We start from the raw sequence: 19,982 nt of genomic DNA on the forward strand, positions 1-19,982 counted from the left end.
ATTGGTTGAGTTTGTTTGAGTATAATCATGGGCTCCAGGACATCACAGGAAATGCGTTGCTTACCTGGTTGTTCTCTAGGCGCCCCCCTGTTGCAACTGATGCGGTAAAGGAGTTGGGGGAGGAGGATAGGAAGGATTATGAATGTGTGAAGCTAGCTTTGATAGCTAGATTTGGGAAGACCCCTTCCCAGTACCTTAAGAGGTTTAGGACCCTCAAAAGAATGATGGTACCCCTTGGGCTACCTGAGTGAGTGAAAGTTTGAAGAATTTAGAGGGATGGATTAAGGGTTACAGGTGAACACTTATGAGGGAATGAAGAATCTTGTGATGTGGAGTCAATTTATGATGCCTGCTCTCCTGAGCTCAGACAGCACTTGGCTGATTCAAAGGAATTGGATTCCAGAAAACTAGCTAAGGCTGCTGACTTGTGGGTTGCCAACAGGGCTACTCACAAGGACTCTGGGGTAACTCAGAAAAAGGATGAGGGGAAACAGCCAAAAAAAAGACTCCAAAGAGACTACTAATAATTCCAATCCCAAAGAGTGCCCCAAACCAAACAATAAGGGTAAGCCGCAAGGGAAACCAAATCAGAGTAGTGTACCTTCTGGTGGTAAACCAGGAGGAGGTCAGAGCAAGCCACCATTCCATAAAGCATTTGGTAAATGCTATGTTTGTAGCTTGCCTGACCATGTGAAAGGAGATCCCAGGTGTAAGGGTAAACCTTCAGGGGTCCAGCTTGTCTCCTTAGCCTTCGCTCCAGAGGAGGAAGTACAAATGGCAAGTGGAAACTTTCTGTTACTAGCTGATGAACCCATTGGAGTCTCAGCTAGTGTTTCTTTATTGTCTCTGTGGTTGTGGGAACAACAGAATTTAGATGTATATAATTCTATCCCAGATAATACTAAAGAGTATTATAAGGACAGTGTCCAGGTGAATGGTCAGGAGAGTCCTGCCATTAGGGACACTGGGGCCAGCATAACTGTGGTGGATAAATCATTTTTTCAGGCAGAGGATGTTGCTAAGGCATCCAAACGCCTCACCAAGATAGCTGGAGGGCCTGTGCAGATGCTTCCCCAGTTACCAGTTCTCATCCAGTGTAATGACATGACTGTGAAGATACCTGTCAGCATACAAAGTGAGGTACCAGGAAGGGTTCTGTTGGGTAATGACCTGAAGACTCTTGGAGTTGTCACATACCCCCAGACCTCCTAGTAAAAGGTTACAGGAGCTCACCAGACCTGCAAGGGAGAGAACCATGAGAGGTACTGCCAAGAGATGACGAAGAAGGATATCACTCCTACTCCACTGGAGTTACAACCTGCTATCTCTGAACAACAAGAAGCAAAGGGGAAACCCAAGACTTCTAGGAAACAGCCAGCAGCAAGCACTCCAGTGCTTCCGACAAGGACTTCCCGTAGGTTGTCCAAAGTTACACCTGTAACTCCACCTCCAGCTGAGGCTGAGAGGGAGGTACAACCCTGTGTGGTTGAGCTAGACTCTGAAGAGGAGCTAGTGGAAGGCCAAGAACTCATTGGAGATCTGGATCCTGTTGACCATCCTGAGCTGCAGTCTTTACTGGCAGAAGGTGGACCCAACAAGTCAGACTTCAGTAAGGGACAGAGAGAATGTCCAACTCTGGAAGGTCTTCGCCAACAGTCAGCTTCTCAGGCTGATGGGCAAGAGCCTGGGAAGTATAGGTTGCACTGCGAAGATGGCCTCTTCTACAGTGAACCAACTGAGTCTGCACCTGGAGACTACAAGCGGCTTGTAGTACCTCAAGGCAACAGACAAAAGTTCTTGCAACTGGCCCATGAGATTCCTTTGGCTGGTCACTTGAGTTTCAAGAAGACCAAGGAAAGGCTCTCACTCTACTTTTATTGGCCAAAGATGGGGGCTGAGGTAGATGGGTTTTGCAAGAGCTGCCACACCTGCCAAACTTCTGGTAAGGTTGGTTCCAAGAATGTGGCACCTTTAGTGCCTCTCTCAGTTGTGGGAGTCCCATTTGAGAGGGTAGGGATTGACATTGTTAGTCCCCTTGATCCCCCAACCTCCGCAGGCAACAGATTTATCCTTGTTGTAGTAGACCATGCTACTAGGTACCCTGAGGAAATTCCTATGAGGACTGTTGCAGCTAAGGCCCTCCTTGGTATTTTACCAGGGTTGGGTTTCCTAAGGAAGTAATCTCTGACAGGGGAGGTCAAATTTTATGCCCCACTACATGAAAGCCATGTAGAAAACCTGTGGAGTTACTTATAAGTTCTCTAACGCCTACCACCCTCAGACAAACGGGTTGGTAGAAAGGTTCAACAGAACCATGAAGAGCATGATGGGTGCTTTAGAAGATCCCCTTAAAAGAAAGTGGGACCTCCTATTGCCATGCCTTCTCTTTGCTTATAGAGAAGTCCCTCAGGAGGGAGTAGGTTATTCTCCCTTTGAACTTCTTTATGGCCATCCAGTCAGAGGTCCATTGGCCCTGATTAAGGAGGGGTTGGAGAGCGCTTCTTCCCCCAAGCCAGTCAGAGTGACTGACTATGTGATAGGTCTCCGGAGGAGAATGTCACACATGATGGCAGAAGCTAGTGATAACCTGAAAACTGGGCAAGCTTTGGTCAAACATTGGCATGACCAAAAGGCTAACATGGTTGAGTTCACTCAAGACCAGCTAGTTCTAGTTATGATCACCACAAGGCAGAGGGCCTTGCAAGATAAATGGATGGGACCCTTCAAGGTTGTGGGTAAACTTGGAGAGGTGAACTATGTGGTGAACTATCTGGTGGACGTGGGCAATCCCAAGGAGGCTCCCAGAGTCTTTCACACCAACCGACTAAAGGCATATGTCTCCAGGCCTGAAGTAGGAGCCTTGCTTCTAGCTTCAACAGAAGAGGAAGAAGAGAGTGAAGCTCTCCCTGATCTCCTCAGAGGCTTACCCTTGGATGAAAAGATTGAAGGAGTAAATCTCTCTTCAAATCTGACACTTGAGCAACAAGAAGAGTGCAAATCTATGTTAAATCAGTTTGCCTCTCTGTTCTCACTTTCACCAGGCTTGACTTCTTGGGGACAGCATGATATATTCACTGGTGACTGTCTGCCAGTCAAAAGCAGAGGATATAGAATGTCAGAAAATGTAAGGACCCACATCAAAGGGGAGGTCAGGAAGATGCTTGATCTCGGGGTAATAGAGCACTCTACTAGTCCATGGTCTAGCCCAGTTGTGTTGGTACCAAAGGCAGGATCCAAAGTATTGAGATTCTGTGTGGATTATAGAGCTCTTAATGCAGTCACCAAGACTGATGCCCACCCTTTGCCAAGGACAGATGAGTTGGTGGATAGACTTGGTTCAGCCAAGTTCCTCAGCTGACCTTATGTCAGGCTATTGGCAAATAGCCCTGACAGACCATGCCAAGGAGAAAACTGCATTTTCTACCCCAGTTGGCTTATACCAATTTAAGGTTATGCCTTTTGGACTGGAAAATGCACCTGCAACATTCCAAAGGATGGTAAATCAAGTTCTGGCTGGGATGGAGGACTTCTGCATGGCATACTGCATGGCATACTTGGATGACATTGCAGTATTCAGCCAATCGTGGGAAGAGCATGTTAACCACCTGGGACATGTTTTGCAGGCTCTTGGACAGGCCAATCTGACCATAAAGGCAAGTAAATGCCAGATTGGTCGGAGTAAGGTGGTCTACCTTGGGCATGAGGTAGGATGTGGAGAAATAAGGCCTTTGCTCAGTAAGATTGAAGCTGTGCAAAATTGGACAACACCTACTACTCAAACCCAGGTGAGAGCCTTCCTAGGCCTCACTGGGTATTACAGGAATTTCATAGAGAACTATGGGACCATAGCTTCTCCACTGAATGTAATCTCCTCTCCAAAATTCCCTAAGAAGGTCAAATGGAATGAGGAGTGCAATCAGGCCTTTGAAAACCTGAAGAAAGCTCTATGCCAAGCACCAGTATTGAGAGCTCCTGACTACCACCAAACTTTCATTGTGCAGACAGATGCTTCTTATGTAGGTATAGGTGCAGTCCTTAGCCAACTGAATGAGAAAGGTAGGGAGCACCCCATTTGCTTCATCAGCAGAAAGCTGAAGGATCCTGAGACAAGGTGGGCAACAATTGAAAGAGAATGTTTTGCTATTGTGTGGGCACTGAAGAAGTTTAGGCCATACTTGTATGGTTCTACTTATGTTATTCAGACTGACCATCAACCCTTGAGATGGTTGATGCAAATGAAGGGGGAAAACCCAAAACTACCGAGATGGTCAATATGCCTGCAAGGGTTTGATTTCACCATTGAGCACAGGTCAGGGTGTCACCACCAAAATGCTCATGGTCTCTCTAGGATGTATGTCATCGACTAGAGGTATGAGATTCATCCAGGAGTGGATTAAATCCTCCTGTCCCTTAGTCTGGGGGGGGGGTGTTAGGGAGAATTCTCTGTTAAGGCTAATTTCCCAAACCTAGTGAGTCCCCCAGCAGCTTTGCTTGATTTTTGGGGTTTATTTTTTTCTCCTGCTAAGAGTGAGACTCTTTTTCTCCCACTCTTAGACATGATTTGAGATATCCTTTGACTTTGTGATGTGTTTTATGGGCTATGGGGTATTTTACTCCATAGGGTTTCATGTGGTTATTGGTAAGTGTGTTACACACCACCCTCAGTGCAGTAAAACAGGGGTGTCATAGTGACCCCCAAACATAGACTCCATACCCTGGGACTGACTACTGTCCCCCAGGGCATGTAAAGTCACCATTGACTTTACTAGTCTTCAATTGGGAACAGAACCAGTACAAAGCATCATATTGTGGAAGTACTGGTAGTTGTAATTAGATTGCCCCTGGGTCTGTTTTTCGAGGGGGCACTGTGCAGTCCCCCCTCGTCGAGTTTCTGGCTGGTGGCAGTGGTTACCACACGGAATATTCCTTAATAATATTTACTATGGGATTTTCCCATTCATTTTAAAAGCACCACTTTTTGGTGCAATGTTAAAGATACCGCCGGGTTATTTATTTAATATTTATTCCCCGGTTGGGTCTTTTCACCAGGACTCGGTTTTAAAATGGTGTTTGTGTTTGCCTCTGTAACTCCAACCCAAGTCGAGCCCTTTGTTCCACTTTTTGGCAGGCTTCTACACAGAAGCCTCCAAAAGTGGTGCCACTCTGTCTGGGTATACAGGATGTGTGGGAGGGGGGTTTAGGCACCCTGGACTGAGTTGCCTCGGCAACTCAAGTCGCTCTCTTGTGTGATTGGCCCAGTGGTGAGCCGCCCGGCTCACCACTTAGCATGTTTGAGTGACAGCTAGGACTGATGAATGGGGGTTTTCTGCATAAAAGCAGGGCTTTGGGGACTGGGACTTGAGACGTCGCCACAGGACCAAAGAATCCGAAGAGGGAGAAGCTGAGCCGACCTGCAACGACTCACCACTTCTTCCAACGACAGAGGAGATCTTCATCCCGAAGAGTCTTCTTCCTTTGACTTGTGAGGGTAACCAGTTGGCCCGCCTTTTCGCCTTCCCGGATCATCTCGTGGCCGCCTTGCCTGTGCCAAGCACCCCGGCAACCGGGATACCACGTTTTACCACTACCGCGAATAAAAGGGTAGTACCTTTTAACCGGAGAACTCCGCGGCTGGTTTCTTCCCTGGCAGTGCAACGACTTTCAGCTTTCCTCCACGTCGAGATCTTCTCTTCCTCTGGACGACGCCGCGACTTGCATCCACTGCCAGGAACAACTGCCCCCGCTGGAGGACTCTCCACTTTCAAGGTGTGATCTTTGGCACATTGGTGTTCTACTCTCTCCAAGAAGGAGCCTGGCCTCTGAACTTTTTTGCTCACAGTAGACTTTGACTTTCCTGCCTTGCTGAGTGCTTCTAAAGTATTGTGTTGTGTGCTGTTCCTAATTTCTGCCTTTTCCCTCCCTTTTTCTTAACTTAATGGAATGCCATCTTTAGTTAGGCGCTCACCTCGGTCTGGAAATAAGTGGTGTTAACTAAGACTTGTCTAATAAGGAATAAGGGATGTATATATGTTAATAGTGACTGTGTTTTTGAACTTGCTTACAATAATAGTGCTAGAGTGTTTCTAAGTGTGTCTTTAAATAAATAATGATATACTTGATACCAAAGCTCTGGTCAGTGTTTGGTTGTGCTACTGTATTTTGGTACCTATCTTGTATACTCTATATACTGTCTAACTCTTCTTGAGAGAAGTCTGGCTGCTCAGCCACAGCTACCAGGTAAATCTGGTTGGCACAGACTGCTACCAATTGGGTTTACTGCCAACACCTGTAGTCTTAAGCCTTTTGCAGTGGTCCCCAAGGGAACTGCACAGGTTTCTGCCTAACAGTTGCACTGCCTAAGAAAGAGATAGGAGATAACCTGCAAATGAGAATCTCTGTACATAACCAATGGTTGGTTGGTTTAGCTTGTTTTACTTTTTACTTATACAAATTCACTGTGTTGCGCCCATTTGGATCCAATAAGTACATTCTTTTTTAACACTTTGTTTTTATTTTGTCAGATGAACAAAGGATAACTGAAACCTCTGGTGAGAGAGAGGTATATCAAGGAATATGGGAAAGTGAACTGTGGTCACAAGTCAAACATAACTTGATGGAACACTTGCGATACAGTGTTGTCCTCTCAGAAAGTATAGCTCGTCAATTTGATTATACGCATAAAGAATTCCTGATGCAACAATACAACATACAGCCAGCGAAATATGTACCTAAAAACTATCAATCGAAGAAAACAGTTCAAGAATTCAAAGCTGCCAATTGTTCTGGACACTATATTTTGACAATTCTAGGTAAGAACAAGTATGCATGTGTCATTATATTGCTTTGCGCAACAGATAGTTAGGAAATATTTTCAAATGATCAATCTTGATAAGTCTTTTTACATTTAAACTGTCCCCTTGCTGGCAATTGCTTATTTTGGAACATTGCCTTCTGAAAAACTGGACATTTGGGGTTGCTGGTCAACAATCTCATCTTTTAGCAATCCAGTAGAAAGCTGTTGACAAGACTAAAGTAGTGTTGAATGTAGTACGTATGTGACACGCTTTTGTGCTCCTTTAAACAGGTTCTGTCATTAACTTCTGACCTGAGCAACTCTACGTTTACATCAAGACCTGTGAGTCCTATCTTGCCATGAAGATATGCTTAGCCCAGTGTTCGTACCCTGCAGAACCAGTGGTCAAACGTCAATTCTTTGGACTGTTGATACTGTTCCTTGTGATAAAATGACCCGACCCTTTGTTGAACCTTGAATGTAGTGCAGACAGCTTTGCAGCACAAACACTTTCAATCTGTGATCTCCTGTTGTGTAAAACTCCACAACCCGGAAAACCGTGTTTTTGGTGACCATCCGATTGGCAAAATAATTGTTCAAACTATAGGCACTGTGCTCAAGAGCCATTTAAGTCTTTCATGCCCCATGGCAGCCAGAATGCAGACTCGGAGACCACCCTCAATGCTGCACACTTAACACTGATCGATCACATCCACCGCACTACACTTAGCACTAGAATGCAGCCAACGTGCGCAATCTGCACTGACTGCACACATACCAAGGGTCACCCAAACTCTTAACTGATGCGTACCACGGTCCCCGAGGGCGTTGAAACCACAGCGCCTTGAGATCCTACCAATGGTACATAAGGCACTCTACAAATGAACATAACATAAGGCCCAAGTGATTCCGCAGATCCATACTTTCCTTGTGTCTGTATGCTTTAATAGAAAGAAGCTTACTACATCCATTATAATTATCATGATCTAGTTTCCTTTCATATGCAGGCCCTCCAGAGCCCTGTCGTAAGCCGGTTATGGCCATAAGCCATTCACATGTCCTTAAACTGATCTACAAACCTCCAGGATGATTTCTGGAAAATACTTCAACCCTAAATCCAGTTCCAGTTCTCACAGAATAAGAATGGTGCATTGCGTTCCTTCTACTGCTCCGTCTGTGAAATCCTAACCGGTCTGCATTTCCAAGGAATGTGCTTATCTGTGGCTGCTGCCTATTCTTCCCCCGAAATGCACAACGTTCGTGGTACCTGTCAACATACATTCATGATGAATCACTTAACGAAATTACCTTCCATAATGCATTTCAGACTTTTTAGCCTTGCCTTCCCTCAAACAATGCAAGGAACAGAATAAGGAGAGGTGTCTTACATGCTTGCATCTGGGTCACCTGCAAGATGCTTTCCCCTGTGAGCTTGTATTTACAAGCCGCTGTGGGATAAGTATGGATAGTAGGCACGCTTAGGTGGTAAGCTATTGATTACAATAGTCAATGGATTGGAAAGCTTCACACCTGTGAATGTAGAGAATGACCCTGTAAAACCCTATTAATTAGTATTAGATACAAATACACATTCACAGTTGCACGCTTGTCCCTTCAATGGTTCTAAAACACTAGATGATAATGACTTTCTTGTCCAAAATTATTTGTAGTTGCAAATTATTAATTGCTCGTCTGATTCACTGTTGCCGACACGTGTATGTGTCAGCAACCTTGAAACAGTCAAGCAATTAATACATTGCAACTATAAATAATTTTGGACAAGAAAGTCATTATTATCTTGTGATATAGTCACAAGGGACAAGCGTGCAACCGTGCAAGTGTATTTGTATCTTGTATTTACAAGCCTTCTGATTTATTTCTCTGTCTTCTAGCATCTGATATTTCGAAAGTATTGTGTCCTCCGACGTATTCCTCATCTTAGATATCTCCTTCCAGCTCTGCTGGCCTCGGAAAAATTTTTCTCTCTAGAGGGCGCTGCGCGTCGATGTCCTCCGAGTCGATGTCCCTCGACAGCCGCTGTATCGACGTCGACGTCATCCTGCCTATAAAGGCCGCGCGCAGCGTCCGTTGCTCAGTTCCGTTTTTCCGCGCTTACTCAGTGCCTCGGAATACCGTTGCTCAGTTCTTAGTCAGATTAATCCTATTTACCTCGAGTCATTCGATCCGTACTTGATGGCTTCCTCGTCGGAACCGACAACTCCTCGATCCGGCTTCAAAAAATGCCGAGATTGTGGGAAAAAGATGTCGTTGACTGACCCTCACAGAGTTTGTCTGTGGTGTTTGGGAGCTGAACACCATTGTTCGGAATGTGAGGACTGTATGTCCATGACAGCTAAGGCCCTGAAGGAGCGTAGGGGGAAGCTGGAGAAAGGTAAGACTTTTAAAGCTTCTTCTTCGTCGACGAAGTCGAGACACTCGTCTCCTCTCGCGCTCCAGGTCTCGGAGTGGGTCTCATCACTCCTCGAGATCGAAGCACTCGAAGAGGAGACATCGAAGATCCCCTTCTCCGTCTTCCTCTTCCTCTGTTTCGCCAAAAAGAATCCCTTGCCCCACGAAACATAGTTCCCGGGCTGAATGGGAGGAATTCTGCAAAAATATGATGAGCGTCTTCGAGAAAGCGGCCTCGACCCCCTCGAAGACTGGCGAGAGCAATGCTCTGGTCGAAAGACCCGAAGGTCAAAAACGCCACGAGTCGCAGTACCCGGCGAAGGAAACCTCTCGAGCGCGTCTCGAACCCTCGAGTAGGACTATGACCTCCAAACCTTCCTCGAAGGTTCCGTCGACGCCATCGACGAGGGTTCCGTCGACGCCGTTGTCGAAGGGACCTTCGACACACGGGTCTGTCGACTCGACGCCAGCTTCGACACCGGCGTCAACGCCAAGAAAAGTCACGGTTACGACACACCCAGTGACTATCCCCAGGTCCTCGACGTCAATGGCTTCGAGATTGTCGAGTAGAATTCCAATTCTGTCGAGGTCTTCGAGGCCTCCACCTTTGTTTTCGACGCCACGCTCGAAGCCTTCGACGTCGGCGTCGACGACATTGACGTTTTCGAGGCCGATAATGACAAGTTCGGCACCCTCTGCCTTGGAAATGGGATTTACTCCCTTTATGAGTTCAGAACAACTGAGAACTATGTCCTCAATTTTGGAAGAGGGTGAATTGTCTGAACAGGAAGACACATTTGAGTTGCAGGGACCTGTAACCCCAATTAGAGAGGAATTGTTATGATCTCTGCTTCCAAAAGATCAGGACTTGCCCGACTCCCTTGGAAGCAGACCCATAACCCCGGTTCCGAGTGCCAGCCAGTCCCAATTGGGACCTTTTGGACCCTCTCCTGGCGCCAGTGGCACCAGGCTCATAAAGATGCCCAGTCCCAGCGCTGGAAGCGCCGGGCTCATAATGCTTGGGTGGACTTACCTGCAGCAGACCATGCTGCTTACTTACCTGCCAGTTGAACCCCTGATCCTCTTCTGTTTGGGACTACTTTTCCTGTTGGGTGTGGCAGGAGCCACTCCCTAGGTTCAGAACACTGGAACTCTTCTGGAAAGCAGGAACTCTTTTCTTACCTAGGCGTGGCTGTGGAAGGGGACACCTAAGCACTACAGGAGGCTATTTAAACCACACCCGATGGATGAATCTTGCTTTGTGTTATTCTGCATTCTCTGCAGCAGAACGCTCATCGTGTCTTCTGCTTCTGATCCTGGATCTAAGGGAACAAAGGCTTACCATCCTGGAATCCAGTCTTCAGCAGCACCTGTAAAGACAAAGAAAGAACAGGTTAGCACTACGGTCTTCAGTGGCAGCGCATCTCTTACCTGGTCCATCGGCTGTCACCAACGCCTCGCGCTGCTTTCCGGCATCTGAAAGACAAAGGCTTACCTACTCTTCGCATGCTCCGGAGGTCTTCGCACTGCATTCCGGCATCTGAAAGACAAAAGCTTACCAGCTCTTCGCACGCTCCGGAGGCCTTCGGCGCTGCATCCCGCATCTGAAAGACAAAAGAAGGTGCGTTTAAAGACATTGGGCAACTTTATTACTCACGTGCCATTACTCCTTCCCACGCCGAATCCAGTGGGTATTCCAGCACCCTTCCGCTTCTCTAAAGCTCCGAACTTTTACCTGCAAGATAAAAGGGACAGTTAGTGCGCATCGTGAAGCAGGCTACAAGCGCTTACTTACGTGCTTCCAGGCGCTTCTATTCCTCACGCGGGTTCGATCCTCAACTCTCATCAGCCCGCCATCGCCGGAACCCTGCAAAACAAGAGATATCATTACAAAAGACTTTTAAGACATTTGAAGTGCCCAGAACTTACCGTTCGTGCAGTTAACGACGGACAGCAGTCCTCTGAGGTCAAGAGGCCTGCACCCTTATCCAGTGAAGAAACTGGTTACGGCACCCTGCCCCGAGGCAGATGGAGAGCTCGGCGTTCACTTACCTAAGACATCTTACTCTTCGAGTCAGACATACAGTGCACAGAGGTCCAGCCCAAAGAGCCAACCGTGTGTTACACATCACCTTTGAAGATACGGCATTCACCCAGTCAAGACCGGCGCCTCTGCGGGAATCAGGTGAGCGTTACAGGAATTTTCCTCTGAGGAACGCAGGTTAAAGGATCTTCATGATTCCTTACATGAGGCAAGTGGGTTAGACACTTCCCCTGAGGTGGAGTTTGCTAGGCCAGACCCGGGGGAGCATGCTGAAACCCCCTATAGAGCCTTAATGGCCAGGATCAGAGAGTTCATGGGGTGGTCTGCACCTTCACAATCTTTCCAACAAGATGACCTCACGGATATTCTTGACAAAGGCCCACAGGAGGATCCTGTAGTGCCCTTTCATAAAGCTCTTCAGAGGAAGATCATGACAAACTGACCCGGACCCAGAGTTTTTGTCAAAACACCCATCCCCAGAAAGTCTGGTGGTACAGGCAGCATCTTCTACTGATGTCAAGACTGCTTACCCTACCGTCCCACAGGACAGGGACGATAAAAAATATGATGCTATGGCAAAGAAAGTTTTTTCGGCATGTAGCATGGCGTTAAAATCTGTTAATGCTACTTGCACCCTTGCTACGTTCAGCCATACACTTTGGGAGTGTGCTTCTACAGCGGCTGACTGCATCCCGGAGGGAGAAGAAAGGGATGCGTTCCTGAATATTATACAGGACGGTAAAGACGCTATGTGCGAATCCCTCCAGACGGGCATTGATTCGGCTGACAGTATCAGCAGAGCAATGGCGGCAAGTACATCAGACCAGGATATTCGCTTTGTTGAGAAAGTCTGGTTTTGCCCCAGATGTGCAAGCCAGGCTCTTGAACATGCCATTCGATGGCTCTTCTTTGTTCGGGAAAAAGGCGGATGACAGTTTAGAGAAACTGCAAACTTCAAAAGCAGCAGCAAAATCCCTAGGAGCTGCAATCCGTCAGACTCCCTTTCGTCCCACAGGAACCTCTGCGAGGGGCAAGTCCTTTCGCTTCTACTCCGCATTCGGAAGAGGTAGAGGACGACCGGCTCAAAGGGGACAAAGAAGAACTACCCGAGGTGGACGGGGTAGATATTCAAAAGCCGCAGCAACAGCAGGTGCCTCTTTACCATCGGCATCTGCATCAGCCGCCCCAAAACCACTCTGAGGATTTCCCTCACAGGACACCTGTAGGAGGCAGGTTGACTCAACATCTGGCGGTATGGCAGGCTATCACGTCAGATGCTTGGGCATTGGAAACAGTTGCCCAAGGTTACTGCCTGCCTTTCCTACGTATACCTCAGAGTCATCCACCGGGGATCAGCTCTCAGAAAGCTCCAGATCCGCTCCTCTTGCAGGAAATTTTGGACCTGCTAGAGAAAGCTGCCATAGAACCGGTACCTGTAGCGGAGAGGAACAAGGGCTGGTACTCCCCTTACTTTCTCATTCCAAAGAAAGACGGAGGACTGAGACCCATCTTGGACTTGCGAGAATTGACCAAATTCCTCAGAAAAGACAAATTCAAGATGGTCACTCTTTCTCAGATCCTCCAGGCCCTTCAGTTCCAGGACTGGTTGGTATCTCTGGACCTTCAGGACGCTTATTTCCATGTGCCTATCCATCTCAAACACAGGAAATACCTGAGGTTCGCAATTGGCAACTCTCACTATCAATTTCGAGTGCTGCCATTTGGGCTGACCTCCGCCCCGAGGGTCTTCACCAAGTTAATGTCGGTAGTGGCTGCAAGTCTAAGGAGGGAAGGGATTCACGTCCACCCCTACCTGGACGATTGGTTGATCAGGGCTGTTTCTTCGGAACAAGCTCAGATCCAGCTAAATCACGTGTGCCACTTCCTTCACAAACTGGGCTTCTCCCTCAATTTAAAGAAGTCACAAATGATACCATCGCAGAGACTCCAGTTCATAGGAGCGATCCTGGACACTTCCCTGGGAAAAGACTCGCCACCAGAGGTGAGGGCTCAAGATATTAGACAGATGGTTACCAAGTTCCAACATGCCCAACGTCTCCCAGCCTTCGACTTTTTGAGGTTGCTAGGCCTCATGGCATCCTGCATTTTCCTAGTGCCAGAGGCTCGCCTGAGAATGAGATCCCTCCAGTGGGCACTGAGGACTCAGTGGTCACAATTCTCAGGGAGAATGACAGATCTTCTTTAGGTTCCCGGCAGGGTGGCTCGAGACCTTCAGTGGTGTGCCTGTCAGGAGAACATTCTGAAAGGAGAACAGTTTTGGCAACCCTGGCCGGAGATAACAGTAGTCACGGATGCCTCACTCAGGGGGTGGGGAGCCCACGCCAACGACTTGACCATCAGCGGTCGTTGGTCTCCATCGGAGTCCAGACTACATATCAACCTGTTAGAGCTGAGAGCCATCAGACTTGCGCTGAAGGCGTTCCTGCCAGCTGTACAAGGGAAGAACGTCCTGATAATGACGGACAACACAGTGGCCATGCATTACCTCAACAAAAGAGGAGGCGTAGGATCACTACCCCTGTGCAGAGAGGCGATGCAGCTCTGGTTTTGGGCAATCCAAGAAGGAATCTCTCTATCGGCAGTTCACCTTGCCGGAGAGAAGAACTTGACAGCGGACGCTCTGAGCAGGCAGAACACAGTCTCCCACGAGTGGGAGCTAGCTCAGGAAGTCCTTCAAGAGATCTTCGCCCTTTGGGGAACCCCTCAGGTAGATCTGTTCGCCACCAGCCTAAACAGGAAATGCGACCTGTTCTGCTCAAGGGAATTTCCCCCGAGAGGAGCTCTGGGAGACGCGTTCATAGTGGACTGGGAGTTTCCGCTTCTGTACGCGTTCTCACCGGTCCCTGTCATTCCTCAAATGATCAGGAGGTTGAGAAGATTCCGGCGAACCATGATCCTAATTGCCCCGGATTGGGCCAGGAGAACGTGGTACCCGGACCTTCTAGAACTTGTCCATCTGCCCTCCAATTCGACTATCACTCAGAGAGAACCTACTCTCACAGAAGGGAGGTCAGGTTCTCCATCCAGACATCAAAACCCTCAACCTTCACGCTTGGCTTCTGAAAGGCTGAGGTACAAGGATTGGGACCTCCCTGATGATGTTATGTAGGTGTTGCTTTCGGCAAGGAGGCCAGCAACAAAGTCTTTATACCGCTGCCGTTGGAACAGATTTTGCAGCTGGTGTAGAGAACAGAATATCGACCCTTTTTCATGTGGTACTCCAATGGTTTTGTCCTTCCTACTATATTTGGCAAATTCAGGCCTTCAAGTTGGCACCATTAAGGGCTATCTCGCAGCGCTATCCATCTTTAAGCGTACTGCGGAAGAACCATCCTATTTCAAATTACCCTTGGTAATACAGTTTCTAAAGGGGTTAACCAATGTTTATCCCCCAAGACCATTCCAAGTTCCCCTATAGGATTTAAACTTTGTACTAACTTTCCTGATGGGCACACCTTTCGAATCTCTCCATTCGTGTTCGTTAAGATTCCTTACCCTTAAAACTGTTTTATTAATAGCACTTACATCTGCTAGAAGGGTGAGTGAATTACAAGCTCTTTCTTGTAAACCCCCTCACACAATATTTCACAAAGACAAAGTTGTCCTGCAAGTGAAGCCAAATTTCCTCCCAAAGGTGGTTTCTGAATTCCATATCACTCAGAAGATTACCCTACCATCTTTCTATCCTCCTCCTCACCCGGGGAAAGAGGAAGAGAGGTTACACAGGCTAGACCCTAGGAGGGCTTTAAGTTTTTACATCAGTAGACTAGCCAGGATAAGACAGGCAGACCAGCTGTTTGTAGGTTACGTAGGTCACAAGCTGGGGTTACCAATAACTAAGCAGACCATTTCCAGATGGATCATTCTAGCCATTCTGGAATGTTATAAACTGGCAGGGAAAGAGCCCCCTCAAAACCTTAGGGCTCATTCGACCAGAGGTATTGCAGCTTCTTCGGCCCTCAAAAGAGGCGTGCCGGTTAAAGACATCTGTGCGGCCGCTACATGGTCGTCTGTCCATACCTTTACACGTTTTTACAATTTGGATTCCTCCTCCAGTCAAGAGACTAGGTTTGGAAGGGCTGTACTGCATTCTATTCATCAATAGAAGACAGCGTGAAGTCAGTACTCCCTCCTCCAATAATAGAATACTGCTATGGGAGCCTATCTAAGATGAGGAATACGTCGGAGGACACAATCCCTTCGAAGAACAAGTTACTTCTTACCTTGTAACGTTCTTTCGACAGGATGTTCCTCCGACGTATTCCTCATCGACCCTCCCATCCATCCCCGCAGTTCTACTTCCCTTGTTGTTGCAGCTTACGCTCCTTCAGGGTGATTAGTTTAGTCCAGAAAGTATTATTGTGGGCTACAAAACGGAACTGAGCAACGGACGCTGCGCACGGCCTTTATAGGCAGGATGACGTCGACTCGGAGGACGTCGACGCGCAGCGCCCTCTAGAGAGAAAAAATTTTCCGAAGCCAGCAGAGCTGGAAGGAGATATCTAAGATGAGGAATACGTCGGAGGAACATCCCGTCGAAAGAACGTTACAAGGTAAGAAGTAACTTGTTCTTCTCCCAGATTGTTGTCTTTCTGAGCCCGATATTTATAGTTCCTGTACTTCTGGTTGTTAGTTTACTGGCTCTACAGTGTTTCTGATTAGGAGTGTGGCTGCACTGTGTGCTTGCTTCCATCCTAGCCTGCTGTTTCAACCTTAAAGCCTTACCTCCAGGTTCCCTCTTTCCAGCATGAGTCTTGGCCTGCAAGCTCCCTGTTTCCAGTCTTGTGCATGCTTGTAGACCCTGTGGTCTTTGGTGTAATTTGCCGCCTAAGTGTGCTTACCTTTTCGCTGCCCCTTTGTTCCCTTTTCCTCTTCGATGCAGTTTCCAGAATGTAGCCTATGTTTGTTCATTACTTGTCACTGTGCCTAGCCGTTTGTAGGGCACCCAGATCTGTACTGTTCTTTGTTCTGTCATATTCAACGATCTGAAAAAGGATTTGGGCAATGGAATGAGAAGTGCCTGGAAGTAACATAATACCCTCTGCAGCATGACCATTTTGACCAATGGTTATCCTCCCTAGCCTTGATACTTCAAGGGGACCCCACCTCTGTAGTTAGCATTTAGTTTTCTGCAAAGGCTCTGGCTAGTTCGTCCCATATAATTGCCCAAGTGTCTTCGTGATGGTAACCACTAAGTAAGAGATCCCATGCTGTGCCATTTTAAGCTGGGTGTGGGACCATATGCTCTCCAGCTAGTCTGGGCGAACTGACAGATTTGGTATTTCAGATTTTTACATATTGATTTTAAGGTATGCCTCCTAAATGCCTCCAGTTCCCATATGAGTACAGGAATGAGTTTTCCGGGCCGCTACCAACTTGTTGTCAGCCACAGCCATGATTTTATGGTCCTCTACACCCGTGCTAATCCCTTTGACCTGTTCTGTGGCCCAGAGCTTAACTAATTGGGTCTCTAAGTACAGAGCATACAATAGCAGAGATAACTGGCATCCCTGATTTGTGCCCCGCCTTTTTTCTATACTCCTTGAAAGGTCGTCATTCATTGAGAGCCATATAGATGGGGATTGATAATTTGGCCAGACCATCCGCAGGAACCCCGATCCAAACCCCATGCATTCAGGAGTGCGGAAAAGAAAAGACCATTCTACACGGTCGAATGCCTTTTCCGCATCCATTGAAACAAGGAAGGCTGGTTTCTGCATTATTGCAGTCTTTTCTATCAAGTGCCAGACCCTGCGTATATTGTCATGTGTCTGTCTCCCAGGTATAAATCCGGATTGGGCCAGCCCAATGAGCCTTGACAGCAGTGCGGACAGCCTATTAGCTAATATTTTAGTGTAAATCTTTGCATCAAGGTTTATTAATGGTATGGGTCTATAAGACCCGGGGACTGTTGGATCCTTGTTAGGTTTTGGAACACCACCTTAGCTTCGTACATTGTCAATTTAATCCTCCCCTTACCTCAGCAAGAGTTATATAATTCAGTGAGCCACAGGGTTAGGTTCATCCTATGTTTTTTATAAAATCTGGCCGGATAGCTATCCGGACAGGGGACCTTGTTTAGGGGGGTGGGGGGAGTATTTTGATGGACTCTGCCACCTTGCTTTCAGGGATCTCTCGTTCCATATCTTCTCTTTCTAAGCTACATATTTCAGGCAGTGGGGCTTTGCTTGGGTACATTTCTTGTCCAACCTCATCTGAGTTGTCTGAAGATTATAGTGCAGAATAGTACTCCTCAAAGACCTTCAGAATTGCACCATTACCTGTGACTGTCACATTCTTGTGTTGGCCTCTTTAGAACTGTGTGGGCCAGTGTTTTGCTTGTAAGTGTCCTCACTTACATTCGGTCTGCCTTGTTTGCCCCTGTGTAGTATGGTTGCTTTGTGTCTAGGAGGGATTTCTATGCTCGGTTTGTGCGGAGTAGTTCTAGCTCACCTTGGGTTCGGTTTAGTGCTCGTTGCAAGGCTCTGGTCGGGCGTGTCACTATGGTATGTAATATCTCAGTCAATTGGCTTTCTATGTCTTTTTCCAGCTGCCCCCATTGTTTCTCCCTAGTGACCTTCATTGCTATCAGCTGGCCCCTCATCGCTGCCTTAAACGCATCTCATACCGACTCCAGCGCCCTCTCTGGATTTGTGTTTTCTGCAAAGTAGGTGTCTATTTTGTCTGTGATTGAACCTGTGAGACCTTGATCCTGCAATAAGTCTGTCTGTAATCCCCATCTCCACAGACCCCCCCCCCCACACTCCCGGGTCCCTTGTAGCATCTATCTTTACTGTAAGTGGGGAATGGTCTGACAATGAGATTGCACCCGCCTCCACAACCCTCCCCATTATTCTCGTGAAAGCCCATACGTAATTGATTTGAGATAGAGAGGAATGGATGTGGGAGTAGCAGGTGAACCCCTTCGCTTTCGCCTTAAACCACCCTCCAGACGTCATGCAGTGCCAGCTCTTCTATCCTCTAATTTAGCGCCTTCTACGGTGCCTGTATACTCTGTAATGTCCCCTTAATCCTATCTCCCTGAACAACCCATGCCAAGTAGAAATCACCATGAGGATGACCTCTCCCCGTGCAATTCCTTCTAATTTCGCTAAGACCCCCTGACGGAAGCCATCTTGGTCCACGTTAGGAGCATATAGTGTATATAGTTGGGATTCTTTTTTCTTTTTTTTTATCTGCTCATGAAGGAATACAAATCTCCCTGCCGGGCCCACTTACGTGCCTCGGACCTGTGCGTCTAGTGAGTCCTGTAGTTAGCACCACCGCTGTCTCATCTATGGCATTGGCCTGATGGATCTGGGAGTACCACCCGGATCTTAAGCCCCATCTTGTCTTGCTTCCTAGTGTGGGCTTTCTGGAACATCATTGTGTCTGGCTTCTTTTTCCACATGTAAGCCTCTAGTTCTTTCCTTTTACCTGGGTGTTCATGCCCGTATATCATTCGTAATTATTGTGATGGTCATTGCAATGGTAAGTACCCCCCCTCCCTTGCCCACTCTGCATGTACCCCTGCACCCTTTAAATCTCTCCCTCTGGCATTTCTGTGTCCTCTCACTGTAATACCAGGTTGTGGGAGAGGCGGGAGATGTACTCCTGGAGCACTTCCCCTTACTTTTTGACATGGGGCCCTTTTCCTGCCACTCCTGTGCCCCCTAGCCCAGTTTCTGCACTTGTGGGCCTAGCACGCTCCCTGGCTCTTCCTCTGTCCCCTTTTCAACTCACCCGTAGCCTGAGGTGTTGGGGAGCTTCACTGTTATTGGCTGTGAAGGCGAGCGTCCCCAGATAGCACGATCCTCCCCACAATGAGAGACAATAATGGACTCTCCCAAGATGGGAATAAGGCTAAGACAAAGTGCGGGTGAGCTTAATGGGAGTTTATATAAGTCAGAATAGGGCATGCAAAGGACTCTGCAAACTCCGAGAGTGCTCTGTCTGACAATAGCAAAGACAGGCGTATATATTTACAAAATGCGTCATAAGAACCTACACACTATAGGGGGCACAAGTTCGTGGGGATTGGGTGGAGACGACTAACTATAGGTACAGCTGTGATGTGGTTTGCCGTGGTTGGTGGACGTCACTGGTTACCCACGTGGGCCGGACCGGGCCGGGCAGGTCAGCTGGGCTCATCTGGGCGGTGTTGTTGTGCCAGCCGTGACCAGTGTCGGTGATGAACGTCTTTCTTGGCTTTCTGCCCTAAGGCCACACACACCGCATTCAGTCAATATTGCAATATTATATTCCCCGGTAAATCTTCGAATAGGTTATTCTACAGGTTAATGCAACACAGGAGGAATGCACCTAGAGTGGGGTCTTTTGGTGATACATCAATACATGGTTACCATCGTCCTGTTGACCGTGTATCATAGGTCGCGAGGTTGGGTCTCAGGGCAAGGGGCGAGTTGTCCAAGTTATCATGTCCCGTTATAAGTCATTATGAATGTGTTCCTGCAGTGTTGCTCTAATATTGGGTGTCCTAATTTTACAGGGGCCATTAACTTGGGATGAGCTGGTGGGTCGTGGAGCCTAAGAAAGGGCGCCTTCGGGCCTGCGTTTATGGCCGGGGTTTACTGCTGGGTTGTAAATAATTCAGGTGGCTGGCCGCGGCCCTGGGAGCTGCGGGGGAACATGAATGTTTGAAGCGGCTCCAGCCGAATTGGGGGAGGTGAAGCAGAGCAGCACAGGCCTCTGCTT

The 19,982-nt window shown here is 47.7% G+C and overlaps 1 protein-coding gene across 2 annotated transcripts in view; it reads left to right on the forward strand.

Moving 5' to 3' along the window:
* RADX (RPA1 related single stranded DNA binding protein, X-linked) overlaps positions 1-19,982 on the forward strand; it is a 586,560-nt gene that overhangs the window by 501,206 nt on the left and 65,372 nt on the right. For both annotated transcript variants that reach the window (XM_069612730.1, XM_069612729.1), the window contains exon 12: positions 6,522-6,809. In XM_069612730.1, coding sequence (XP_069468831.1) covers positions 6,522-6,809 — 288 coding nt within the window. The remainder of the gene's footprint in view (positions 1-6,521; positions 6,810-19,982) is intronic.

This window comes from Ambystoma mexicanum, chromosome 5p (genome assembly GCF_040938575.1).
Source record: "Ambystoma mexicanum isolate Mex_15411 chromosome 5p, UKY_AmexF1_1, whole genome shotgun sequence".
NCBI lineage: Eukaryota > Metazoa > Chordata > Amphibia > Caudata > Ambystomatidae > Ambystoma > Ambystoma mexicanum.